This window comes from Cygnus atratus, chromosome 3 (assembly GCF_013377495.2).
Source record: "Cygnus atratus isolate AKBS03 ecotype Queensland, Australia chromosome 3, CAtr_DNAZoo_HiC_assembly, whole genome shotgun sequence".
Taxonomy (NCBI): domain Eukaryota; kingdom Metazoa; phylum Chordata; class Aves; order Anseriformes; family Anatidae; genus Cygnus; species Cygnus atratus.
In genome coordinates this window covers 13,384,090-13,398,050 of record NC_066364.1, presented here as the reverse complement: position 1 = coordinate 13,398,050, position 13,961 = coordinate 13,384,090, and the positions used below count along the sequence as shown (strand labels likewise).

The 13,961-nt window shown below is 34.3% G+C and overlaps 1 protein-coding gene across 3 annotated transcripts in view; it reads right to left on the bottom strand.

The window, feature by feature from the left end:
- Positions 1-13,961, bottom strand: part of NBAS (NBAS subunit of NRZ tethering complex) — a 190,318-nt gene that overhangs the window by 102,061 nt on the left and 74,296 nt on the right. For all 3 annotated transcript variants that reach the window (XM_035562547.2, XM_035562548.2, XM_035562549.2), the window contains exons 35-38: positions 13,040-13,138; positions 5,201-5,368; positions 4,567-4,680; positions 4,194-4,317 (exon numbers count right to left, since the gene is read on the bottom strand). In XM_035562547.2, the coding sequence (XP_035418440.2) occupies positions 4,194-4,317; positions 4,567-4,680; positions 5,201-5,368; positions 13,040-13,138 (505 nt within the window). The remainder of the gene's footprint in view (positions 1-4,193; positions 4,318-4,566; positions 4,681-5,200; positions 5,369-13,039; positions 13,139-13,961) is intronic.

Below are 13,961 nucleotides of genomic sequence, written 5' to 3'. Positions count from 1 at the left end.
ATAGTTATTATGAACAAAGTTAAGAAACTTTGAAAGATGGCAAAATTCAGATCTTTTTACTGAAGCAGACACCGTAATTCTTATATCTGCTTTTCACTTCTGGTTTTAGGAAAAGAGAAGAAAAACAACAACAACCTTGAATACAGTGATTCAAATCAGATTAGCTAGCATTCTTCTAGGATATTTACATTTCAATTGAAACTCAACAAAAAGTTAAGGGAAAAAAAAAAGTAAGTGCACACACACAAAACCACCTCCAAACAATAACCTCCCAGCTCCTGCCACATATTGCAAACAGAAATTTCAGCACAAGAATGTAGTAGAAATGAATACAAAGGATAATGATTCTCAAAAATATATACTTCCAGTACAACTGCTGCTTTTCCTAAGTTTGAGATACTAAGGGCTTTTTTTGTTTAAAAATAGAAACCACTATGTTTTACTTTACACAAACAGGCGAATCAACATGGCACAGACACAATGCGAGTGCCCAAAATTTGTTGATTAATAACAGGAACTCTCATTTATATATTTTTCTGTACTAAATTAAAGTGTCACCATGGTTATTATGGAAGCTTCAACAAACAATTACAAAATAATGATTCTGATGATACACTCAACATTTAGTTTTAGGGGTACAGAATACAAATTATTAATTCCAGAAGCAACTTCAAAAATCTTAGGAAAACTGGATCAGAAATTGCTTAAGGAATTTTAAATATACAAGGAAAAAAAATATTGTTTTCATTTTTTCATGGATTTTTTTCTATTCCAAGCAGCAGAACCCCTCTTTCCACAGCTTAGCTCTTTGCACATTTTAAGAAAGTCTCAAATGTCTTTGTTTCCACATTGCATAAACTACTCTTAAAGGCATGCTGGCAAGAAACATTTTTATTTTACACACACAGACCCCCCAGTGAATTCTTTGTTCCAAAGAATAAGTTATAAAAGGCTTGAATGATCACTTACAATTTTCAGATTATCATTAATTTGCCACCAGACTGATTTAGTGGATTTACATGCTGGCCCTCAGCCACACACAACAAGCAAATTCCTACGTGACAAGGCATCGCAGAGGTCACCTGTATGGCAGCATTAAAGTTACTGCGAATACAAACCTGTCCATCAGGAACTATGCTTCAAATAGCTTCTACCAATAGTTTCTTGCTGCTGACAGCTTGTTTCTGCTGCATTCAAAATAACCTGGATGCTGTCCAAGCAAAAATAATAGAACTCTGGAAATATCTAATATTAAAATCTTTATGAGTCAGTTTGCAAAAACTGGTATACTGTACTGTGAGCACAAGCTAAACTATTTTAAACTTTCTTACAACCATCGCTAGTCGAACAGAAAAAGATGGGAGGAGAAAAGAAGAACCAGGGCTCTGCCGTCTTTTCCCTTTCTCTGGAAAATTCAGGACAACAAAACCTCAGGAATAACACAAACTCCACGTTTTCTTTGAACTTAACATCTCCAACAAGACAAATGCCCAGCTAACAAACCTTTATCTTCACCCTTCACACAGCAATCATGACCAACAACATAGCACCAATACAAGGCCAGAACATGACTTCATACACGCTCTTGTATTTCTATGAAGCTTATCCCAAATGTACCCCAATTGGCAAAATGTACCTGAGAGTTGGAACTGCTTCTGTTGTCATCCCTTCTGAGAAAAAGAATCCTCTGTATTGAATAAATATGTGTTTTATTTATATGTGTGTATATATATATATATAAATACACACACACGCTTTCTTTGTGCTTGTGTGCCGGTATGTGTTCATGTATCCATATATATATATATATATATCCTCCTACTTATACATATACACACCTATGTGTAGACAAAGACTAAATTTATACAGTTTTACATCTCCGAGCAAAGCCCTACAGGAATTCTCTGACGTATGATACAGCTGAGTTTAAATCACAGACTATGGGTATTAGCAGGATGCCACTCTGTCCCAACTCACATCTTAACAAAACTTGCAGGGACTTAGACCACTGCCAAATTTGAAGATTGCCGAAGTGATTAGACATTACAGGGCTTGCGAAACAGGGTGGATGGGGAGTTACAAGCAAAGAGCCAGTGTTCTACAAGCTGTATTTCCTTAGGAAAAAAAAAAATATATATATATATAGACTAGAAGAAAAACTGAAAACCTGAAATCAGAAAAAAAATGGATGATAGTATACAACTACACACATTTTAAGGGTGAGGTCAGAACCTCATGGGGTAGTTAGGCTAGTAGTAACATCTCTCAAAGCACACAGCACACCTCACAAGATTACAAAAAGAGATCAGTCACTTTTCTTATCATCACAAAATGAGTACTAGTAATAATTAATAAAATCTGCTCACCTATTCAAGACAAAGTTTTACACTAATACATGTATTTAGTGTATTACAGCAATCATTCAAGTTCTCCAAGTGACCACTGCCTCCTTCACTATAGTGAGTTGTAGCACAGCTTATATTGCTGAAGGCTTAACTACTACATTCTAAAACTATAGAAACCACCACAAAGAGCAGTACCAGATCAGAACACATTTTGTTACTACTGAGCCATTCCTAGTTGCTATCACCAGCTGGAAAGAAAAGAAGTCTACTTCAGTTTTCTGTAAGTTACATATTTTGTTCATCTACTGAAAACTGAAATCATGCATATTTGGCAAAATACACAATGTACCTTTTCTTTAGAAGTTCTCTTATTGATATGAGCTGACAGACAACCGTTCCTCTAAATAAAATGTATTTCAGAGAATCAGAGAACAAATTCATTTCATCTTTTCTATGCCTTTTCTAAAACAGCTTTTTCCTTCGCTCCCCTTGACACAAATTCCGATATAGATCTTCAAAGACAGAACTGATGTTTAATAGCCCAGTTTCCGGTAGGAAGGTAGAAGTTCAAAAACTAAACCTGGAATCTAAAATTTCTTTTCTTCAAGTCCCCAAACCTGAAATTTTGATCTCAGAGGCACCCACTGAACTGTAACCAAACAGTTCCAATTACTCAAGTTGGAGCAGGAAGCATTACCAAAGATTTGCCAATTAACATCATTTGCCGTAAGAAAGTAATGAATGTGTTTTACTCTTTGCCTCCCTCTCCCCTTTAAGACACAGGCATCACAGGCATTCAGAATGTAAGATAAGAGATCATCTGTACAGACTTAAAATTATTTTTGCATTGAGAAAGTTTGAAAGGTACAAAATATAAATAAATGCATCCTCATTTAAACTTGCTGATACCGACCTTCTCTAATTCACAATGTCATTATATTAAAACAGTACCAGTTACCTGTAGAAACATCACATATCTAAAAATAGAGAACTGTATACCTGTAAAACAGATATGCTGTTTTTCACTAAACAGTTGAAATGAAACGGTATGGATTACAAAGCAAGCCTCACTTGAAACTTTGCAAGTGATTTAATAAACTCATTTTTCATGGCAGAACTTCCCATAGAGTAAAATATAACACAGATCTCTTCAAAAGACAGTAACAGCATGTAAATATTTAAATAGTTCATTTCTTACACCAGCAGGAGACAGCAAAAAGAAAAAACAAACAACTGTAGTTGTTTTGTTTTGCCTCTAAAAAGTGAAACTGTTTCAGTTAACAAATTACCAAGTATAATCTATATATTATAGTATAATCTAGAAATTTCGAAAGTAAACAAAGTTCTACCGATCCCAGAAACTGAAGGCGAACAGTTACATATCAAATATCATATATCCTGTAATATCATATCAGGATATCAGGATACATATCATATATCCTGTAATACTAACTGCTGTATAAATAATGGCACAGGATCTGAACAAATGAATATATAGGTATATTAACAGTCGGTTGCAAATTTCCTTTTAAATATGTTATTTGATAATATACAAGAAACCTGCAATATTTTTTCCTTTACAATGTTCATATCCCTGTCGGCCCTCAAATAACAATTTCTGGTTATTTACAGCCAACTTTCAGATTTTAGATTTCTATTCTCTACTGAGCAACTCCTTTTAGAAATACCACTTTTCTTGAAAACTGCAGCTACTTCTATCAAGGCTACTTACCTACATAGGAATACTTAAAGCATTATGTACTATTCTCCACTTTTAAACCTAACTATAGCTTCTTCTAAAGTTACTATATAAAGTAAATCCAGAAATAAATACACATATACCCATACCTTCTGTAGTTGGAAGTAGGTTTTTTCCTTCACTCTTGGTCTCTGTCAGTTTCTCTGTTCTCAACAATACTTCTGCAAAGCTTTCCACAGAATTGTTCTGGTATGTGCCATAGCTGCTTTCAGACTAGAAGTAAAATAAGATAACTGATGCATGAGCACTACAGTCCACAGTTATGTTTAGTTCACTTACATCAGATACACTTATTAACCTGTGTTCCTGCATTTGCTTTCATTTCCGTTTAATTATTTTTTCCTACTATTGCACAAAATTTCAAGTCCTTGCAAGTCAAACAAGCAATATGAAACCCATATTTTTACTTAGCTAGAATATCTCAACAGAAAAAAAAATCAGAATTCTGTAACTGAAACTTACTTCTGCAACATATGGATCAGCAATTAGAGACTCATAAAATGGATGACAGCCTTGCTTTTCCACAGTGGCATTTTCTGCAGGCCCACTTTTTAACACATCTCCAAATTCTTGGCCCTGGGAAAAACAAGTATAGGTGTGCTGTAACAAAAAAAGCTCATTACATCGTCTTTAACTGCAATTCAGAAGGGAAGCACCTGTAAATGGAAAGATCCCTGAATTCAACTGGGATCAAGACAAGAGTCATCCTAAATAAAGCAATACTGAATCAAGCTCAGTATTGAGAGAGAATCACACTCAAAAGCAGTATTAGAGCTTTGAATACAAAGAGACAGCATGTAAAGAGTTGACTTCACTGTGCTTTATTCCCCAAAGTTCTGAAGTTCTGCGAAGTTTAAACTATGCCTTCACACTACGCTAAAAAAAATTAAAAAAACAGATTAGAAAACAGAAACAGGAAACACCTTTAGATGGATTCTTTCATTGTGATTTGCTTGAAAACAGTTCCCTGTCACCTCTAGTTAACTTATCAACTTGAGGTCTTCACTTGTCAGGTGTGTCTACAAAGGAGACTTGTTTTTATTCTAACATAGCAGTGAATGTGTAAGCATCTAGAGACATTGCAGCAATCCCTTACATGTAATGGTCGAAGATAAGTTAGTGATCTTTTCCACCACTGTCCATCACTGACAGCATGCAGCATGGCTTTTGTAGTCATAGTTGTGTTAGACAACACCTTCATGGTTTTTGTTGTCGTCCAGTACAACAAATCGGCAGACTGGCTAGAGGAGACGGCAGTTTCATCCTGTGAGCATATCCAACACACAATGGCAAGCGTTAGACTCATGCTTTAATTAGATTAAAGACCTAAAAGCCAAACCACATTAGTATACACACACTATGTTAATAACTTATTTTAATGTTCATTAATTTAGGCAACAGATGTTGTAAAAAAAAAAAGTAAAGTTAAAGTGACTTAAGTCTCAATCTGCAGTGAATAGCGTGATCAGTAGAACATTGTGCCCCTTGTATAATCTCATGTGTCCACAGATACCAGCTGTGTATAATTCCAAAGTTTATAATGGTAATGTTTTACATAACTGTTGAGTACTTCTATTAAAATAACAAATCTATCTATAATACATGAGGAGACTGAGCATGCTAAAATGAATCATCACTAATTCAAGAAAGCTGATAGAAGAGACAATCTTGTATTAATAGAGGTAGCGTTTATTGAGATGAGTTCTCAGTATAATATGCTTCCATCACACAACCTTCACAAACTTAACGTACAACAGCAAACAAAGCTCCCCACACTGAAGTCAAAATAGCATCCTCACAAGACAAAGGTGGACAATGTAGACACACTCCACCCCTTGTCCCTTCACATCACAACAACAAAAAATCCTCACAGTTCGGTGGGGAAAAGATGAAGAAATGTAAACATTCATCTCCAGACCAAGTGACTTAGTATTAAGATTTAAAATTCTGCAGTGAACACTTCCAAGGTACAAATCTAGCAAGCCTAACAGACTGCAAAAAAGAATCCAAGATCCTAGCCTAGCCTATTCTCAAGCCTGAGCTGCTTCTGCAGCATATGCATATTGTCCTGCAAAATGTGTTCACTCAGCCTCAGCAGACTCACATTAAAATCAGTTAAAGTAGAGGACGTTCTGCAAATGGAGGTTTCTGCACCAACTCTTCCTCTTGTAAAGCATTTAATTAATACTCAAAATACCCATTTTGGTTGATCTGTGCTAACTATTCCAGCCATGAAAGGTTCATGTCCATGGCATGCTTTACAAAACCTGCACATTAGAATAGAACCATATCATTAGCATGCTAATGTAAATACTGCCTTCAGCAACATAAAATATAAATATTCCCCTACATACAGTAAATTTCAACAGCTTTATCTCCAATGCTTCTTCATAACAGTTCAATTATTCATTTCCCCATACACCAAAGTTTACAGAAATAGGAGAATTCTGCCTGCATAACTAATAAGTGAGCGGGAAGTATTAATTCACAGCTTACTAACTTGTGACAAAATTTCAGACATCAAAGCAAAAGGATGCCAAGTTATGCTCAAGTGAGCGATGCCCCACAGGAACTTAATTGACAAAACATCTGTTAGCTTCAAAGTAAAATTTCACAGAAGACACCCTTATTTTTAGTACCCATAATTGTATTATTCACTGATTGTAATTGTATTATTCACTGCCTTAACCTGATCATTAAAGTAGCAGGCCCATTTTACGTCTTTCTTTCCTCTAAGACTTCAGCATTTTATTTTTTTATTTTTCAATATTCTCTGAAATTATTTTCTAAATTTCACAGGAACACCACTAACGAACTAGCGAACTAGACGGGAAATTTCAGTTCTTCACCAAATGAACAAAGAGCAATATGATGCTCTGAACTCTGATGTTCTCTATATATGAGCATATATATATATATATATATGAGCATCTATATATGATGCTCTGAACCAAATGAACTAAGCGCAATACACCAGAATTTTTACTCCTCTGAAAAGTAAACAGCAATACAACAGCCTAGGTCTGGTGACTTTTTTTGATGGGTGGGGAGGGGGAAACAATTAACAGTTCTTGTTAATCAACATCGTGTTTTTTTGTTTAGTTGGTTTAACTGTTTTTAATAAATCATTTTTGTTACTTGTACTAACTAAAGGTTTTTGTTTCGTATTTTAAATGTTATATAGAGAACACTAGTTTCTCTCTCTGGTTGCTTCAGGACTCTTAACTTATTCTGAGGATTAGCTGAGGAAAAACAAACAAACAACTCAAAACAATTTTTTCCCTTCCAAGTTTTCAATTGCATTTGAGAAAATCATTTTTAAAAATAAACCTCATTCAGTAGAGTGTGTGCTGGTATAGTTCGACCATTATCAGAAAAACTTTGGTAGTGATTTATTGATTTTACTAAATGGAACTTTAACCATCATTACAATATTTTCTGCACACATAAAGAATTGTGTCATCTGAAAAGCCATTCCTCCGTGTACCTAGAACAGCAACATTTACCATAACTCTGCTATCCTGAATAAAACTCTGATAAACTAAGTTTCTTAAAGTTTATTGAAGATCTCATTTAATAGGATAACTTTAATTGTATCCTTTAATTATGACTTCAGTACAGTATTATAGCTTGGGGATTTTGAGGGAAATTATTTTCTTATAGCAGCTAAAAAAAAAAAGAAGGAATTTAATTTTATGTGAAAAAGGTTCAGCCAACAAATGGTAAATTATCAAGATAACCTAAAAAAAACAGCTAATAGCTATTATAAAATATAACAATATAAAATATAAATATATAAAATAATATAAATAATATATATATATATATAAATAATATAAACAATATAAAAATAATTATTTATTTAATTAATTAAATTTAATTAATTAAAAATAATATAAAATATAAAATATAGCTCCAAACAGTCTAACCCAGGGACAAGAAAGCAAAGCCAACTGTTTTTTTTTTTTAAATAAGCCACAGAATAGTGATAAATTAAAACACCTGCAACATAGTTTTTGTTTGTCTGTTTTGTTTTTAATGACAGTTAGCCAAGGTGCAAGGGTCAAAACATGCAGAAACCACACTCGTAACACACCTTATGAGTTAATAGCCTTGAGAAGAATCACAGAATCATAGAACTGTTCAGGTTGGAAAAGACCTCTAAGACCATCTAGCCCAACCTTTAACCTAGGACTAAAGCCCACCACTAAACCATGCTACCAAGTTCTACATCTACACACTTCTTGAAGACCTCCAGGGATGGGTGACTCAGCCACTTCCCTGGGCAGCCTATGCCAATGCTGCACAACCCTTTCAGTAATGAAATTTCTCCTAATATCCAACCTAAACCTCCCTGGTGCAACTTGAGGCCACTTCCCTTCGTCTTATCACTTGGTGCTTGGGAGAAGAGCTCAATCCCCACCTCGCTAAAAGGAAACAGATGTTAACACTAAAATCTGTTATTGTTAAAGAAAACCTGCACAGGTTGACTACATAAAAGGTTACCTAAAGGTTTTGTACTTAAACAAAGCGAGGTGGAACAGACTCTACTTATTAGACAAAACATCAAGTCTTAGCTTTCCTTTTCATTTTTCATTTTCTGGTACTCCCATCAGAAAGCAGGAATTTAAATATTTTTACATATGCATCCATGTATACTGTACATTCCTGTTTTGTGTCTTGAAATGTGTTTTTTGTGTTTTTTTTTCCATTTTTGTACAACACCTCTATCATGAACCTGTCTACATCATAACTCCTGTCCAGTTCAGATAAATTAAAACATAGATGAGAAACTACAGAAAGGATTCAGCTCAAGATTATAACCTTCTGGTGTCACTGGATGTCTACGGTCTCACTAAGTCTATTACTGTCATTGCAAACTAGAAAGTAATTCAGCCTTAAGCAGAGACAATGGATTACATTCAGCTACTTAAACACAGGCTTTGATGACTGTCTGCGATACATGGCAGTAATTAAGATACCTGCCTAACACTCATAGATCTGACAAGAGGACCTAGACTTTTTGGGTCAGTAGCTAAAGGACAGTAAAGATGCCTTAGGACATCTCGAATTGTTGGTATCTGTAATTAAGTAAGTGAATCAAGCACCTAATGGCTGGTTAGTTGCATTATTCTCTGTGCCTTGTTGATTAAATTGCCAGCAGCAGCTTACACAGTACAAGTATGGAGTTCCACCTTGAGATCTTCTCTTCCTCAGCACAAGAGTTCAGTGACACTAAATGAACTTAATGAATAAAATACCTTCAAGAATTACAGCTACTTCTTTCTATGAGCATTCTAATTTAGTTGTTACAGAGTTAAAACCAGTATATTTACTAAGCCACAAAACACAACTCCAGTTAATCTCATACATATAAATGTGTGTATATATAAAGATTTATGTATCATAACTATTTGAAATTGCAACTATTTTTGCCCTGAAGTTCCACAGATTCCAGGTGGAACATTTCCCTGAGTACACTACAGACATTCCCTAATCACTGCTAATCAGCAATGATAAGGATGCATGACACACCAATTTAACATACGTGAGTATTTAAAAAGATTCCAGATCCAGTGCATGGGTCCAAAAAGAAAAGATGCTAATTCTCAGTTAGTAGGAACTTTTTTTTTTTCTTTTAAGCAACATTTAAGAAAAAAATTCCTATAATTTCTAGAGAAGAGTATCTTCAAATCATTTCTGCTCTCCTATCAAAAGTTCCTTTCCAAGGAAATCTGAAACTATTAATTTATCTTGTGCTACTGTGACAGTATACAGTAATTAAACTTTCACATTCAGATATGTAAAAGATAATGATTTTATTTATAATGGACATAATGCGTGGTTTAAGTATTAAGCAGATCAAGCACAAAGTCAGAGCTCATTTAGAAGGCAAGATTTACAGTGGTTATTGTTTTTACTGCTTATATAAAACACAGCATCTCACAACTAAGAATTATATTTTAATCTAATAACATTAGCAATAATATTTTGAAATACTTTTAATGAGTCAAGACCTTATTTTTTCTCACTGAGATAGTTTGAGCAGCACAAGATGAATTGTTGAGGCACTTGCAGCACACTACAAATAGAACAAATGGTAAGCATGAAGGAAACTTAATAAGCAAAATATTCTGCTGCGTTGGAGTCATTGTAGCTTCAAAAGGATAACTTCTCCAATGGTTCCACTGAGTTCCATCACAAGTGACAAGCTGGTTGCTTTGGTCATGAAGTACATACTAGTGTAAACGCATTAGTTCCTACAGAATAATTATGTGCATCTTTACTGTAGCAGTCAGGAATTTCCTACAAAGACTTACTTAAATCAATATGACAACTATGTTATGTGACACATTTGCACGTAACTTGTGAAGATACGTAGCCAGCTGCTGTCAAGATTCCTGCAAGTTTCATGAGGAAAAAAAAGGTTTGGAAAAAAAAGAAAGAACCTTAAAACAACAAAGATAAATGAGTTTAGACATTAATAGGGAGTTCTTCCTCTACATCCAAAAAAAAAAAAAAGAATAATTGAAAAGTATAACCAGCAGGTGATGTGGGCTGGTATCACAGGAAAATGGCAGTGGCAACTAACGATCAATATGAGAAGAGGCAGAAAAAAGATCTCTAAAGCTATTATAAAAAAAGTTGATTGATTAACAGATAGGTATTTTCAAAGTAACAGAGAAAGATGTCCAAAAACATATACCTTAATTAACCTTAGTTAAAAGGAAAATTATGTTTTGAGCACTAATTTGAAAAGTTATCGGTAAGTGAGGAAGAAGAACATTCGTAAAGTCCTTGAGAAAAGGATGTTTTAAGTCAAAACATAAGTAAAGAAAGGAGTAAAAAGAAAGGGCAAAAAGATGTCATAGTTTGAAATTCTGTGCGAGACAATGAAGGTAAGAAGCAGGAAGAATTACCTGACGTGCAACTACAGCAATTGCAGTTATGGGATTCAGTTACGTCAGAGACAGAGTTTTTGAACATACTGCACTTCTAACATTTCATATGTCTATAAAAAAGGTAAGTTTATACTGTGCCTAAATATTATTGGATATGTTTCCTCTTGTGTCATTGCAAAATACTGTAAGAAATGAAAGAAGCTATAATTCTCATATAAATCAACTGGGAGAAGACAATAAGTTAAAATTAGCAAATACACGGAACTCATTTCATAGTGTAACATTTTGACTAGAAAACGAAAAAACAAAAAACAACAAAAACTGACAATGCTGCACCATACACATTTGCCCAGTCTGTGTGCAGACTTCCAACTGTAGACAACTAACCACAACAAAGGGGAAAAAAACAAAAGAATGTATATTGGATGAAATAAGAGTGAGTAATTTTCTAAATGAAAATTCCTCACTATAGTTAAAATTGCTTCAGATATCTAAATTGAACTGATAATGAAGCTAATTAGTGAGTTTACTCAAGACTGATAAACCCTTAAGTATATTTCTGAATTCATTTATATGCACATACAATTGTTCTGTCACAACAAACATTTGATAGTACTAGAGCATATTAAAGATGATGTGTGACAAATTTGTCACGTTACAATTTGTTAAAAGATGCATCCATGCCCTAATCAAAAGGCTCCACAATTTCATTAACATTTATTTGACAATCTTGCTCTCAGATAAATTTATTTACCAATTCCCAGAAAATAAAATGTGTTCATGCTAATAAACAGACCTCTTCTTCATGGCAATGATTCTAGAAATCTAGATACATAAGGTAAAGGTTTACCTCACTTACTCTGAATGCTGTCTTCAGTGCTGTTTCACTTTCCTGCCTGTTTTGTTACTTTTATATATATATGGAAATATGTATATGTATGCATTTACACATACATTTATATGAAATATGCATGTATACATACACAAAAATATGCATACACAAAATACATACATACACAGAACTTATGTTCCCATTCTAATAACATGGCAGGGACTTACTTATTATTTAGCTACATAGTGTTTAATACACCAAATGCAAAGACTAACGTTCCATCTACAGCTATCATTAGTAAAAACTCCTTTAATGGAACAATGACAATAAATGGGCTGCGATTTAAATATTCTGCTCAAAAAGCCAAGCTATACAACATGAACCACCTCTCCTTCTTCCTACTCTTCTCTACTCTTCTTCCTACTTTAAGGTTAACATTTCTCCCCTCCCATCCTGAGATTTGTTTATCATCTACAGGAAAACTTGAACAGAAAAGATGAAAGGGAAAAATAAAGGGTCTAAACTACATTAAATATCTATTTTTTCAAAATAACTTTTTAATTAAACTTAGAATTTCCCACTCTGTAGAGACTGAAAGAGACGTTCGTTTCTTTCAGAAATAGTAAATAGCGTCATCTTTGAAGAGAGAAACGTAGTCCCAATCATACATGTACAAATTTAGATTTGTTAAAATTATAAACATGAAAAGTAAAAAAGGAATAGTAAACCTTTTCCTTCCCCCTGTGCCCCTATTCTCCACAAAGCTCTAAGTGTTGATGTACCTTCTAATCTTGCACATAATAATTATTTCACCTGCAATACCTGGAAGTCAAAAAATGTTGAAGACACCATATACACCATGATGCACAGTAAAAAAAAGTTTAACTCAAGATGTTTTTGAATTAAATGCATAGCCCAGGATAATTTTCAAATGTTTTGCTTCCCCCCCCCACCCCCGCCATGTTACTGCGAAGATTGCCTGAGAAGAAGCAACAAAAATCAGAACAGACTATGCAAAAATATATAAGCAAAGGTAAACCTAAAATAATCTAAGACTGAAAATTAGTAGCCTTTAATTAGTAGCCTTTAATGCTGCATACTTTTTGTATTAAACAGGTAGATGATGCTCACACTCAGATTCAGCTCTTCAACATAATACAAAACACAATTGTTATTACTTCAAAAACTCTTTAAAGCTTACCTCTGTATCCTTACTGATCAGCGAAGAAGGTATAGAGGTATTTACATTCTCATCTCCTTCTGAAGGAAGCAACTGGTAATTCACAGCTTGATAAAGAATCTAGAGAGACAGAAAAAATATAATCCCTTACCAGACAATCATTAAGAATTATAATTCCAATGTCATAGGAAAGTCAAGAAATTCTGATGCAAAAACTTCCACAACAGAAAAACAAGAAGTGAGGGGATAGAGGAGGCAGGGAGAAGAAGAAAACATTTATTTAACATCCTCTCACTCTTGTAGTCCTTAGGCAAAATGACCTTCCCTTCTGTATTTTTTGTGCAACATTTTTCCGCACAATGTAAGAATTGTATTTTTTTGTTTGATTGATTGTTATAGTTGTTTTGTTTGTTTGTTTTAAGCTACCTATAAGTTTCTGTACAATGTCAGCTAAGAATTTCCATGAAAAATACTCATTTTTGGAACTGTGCCTCTAAGGTGATGGGCAAGTGGAGAGAAAAGTGTCACATGAACAGAATTTCTGCAGGCCATAGACTAATGAAGTTCCACAAAAGACAGTCTTTTAGTATCACCTGTTTACCATGAACTTCTGATAAAAGATTTTTTGCATTTATCCACCGACATCCATGGAATGGTTTGGATTGCAAGGGACCTGAGAGATCATCTTATTCCAACCTCCCTGCCATGAGCAGGGACACCTCCCACTGGATCAGGTTGCTCAGTAAGACATGTACATTGGACAGAACACAAGGTCGTTAATGACGAGTGCTGAAAAAATTGTGCTTAGCTTTTGGAGAAAGTAATTGCAGAAGAAACTGATTATGCATTCTTTGATGGAAATCATGACTTGGGTTTGGCTTCCTTGGGCAAGTACCAAATAAATTATCACTGAATGTTTGTGACAAATCATATTGCACTAACA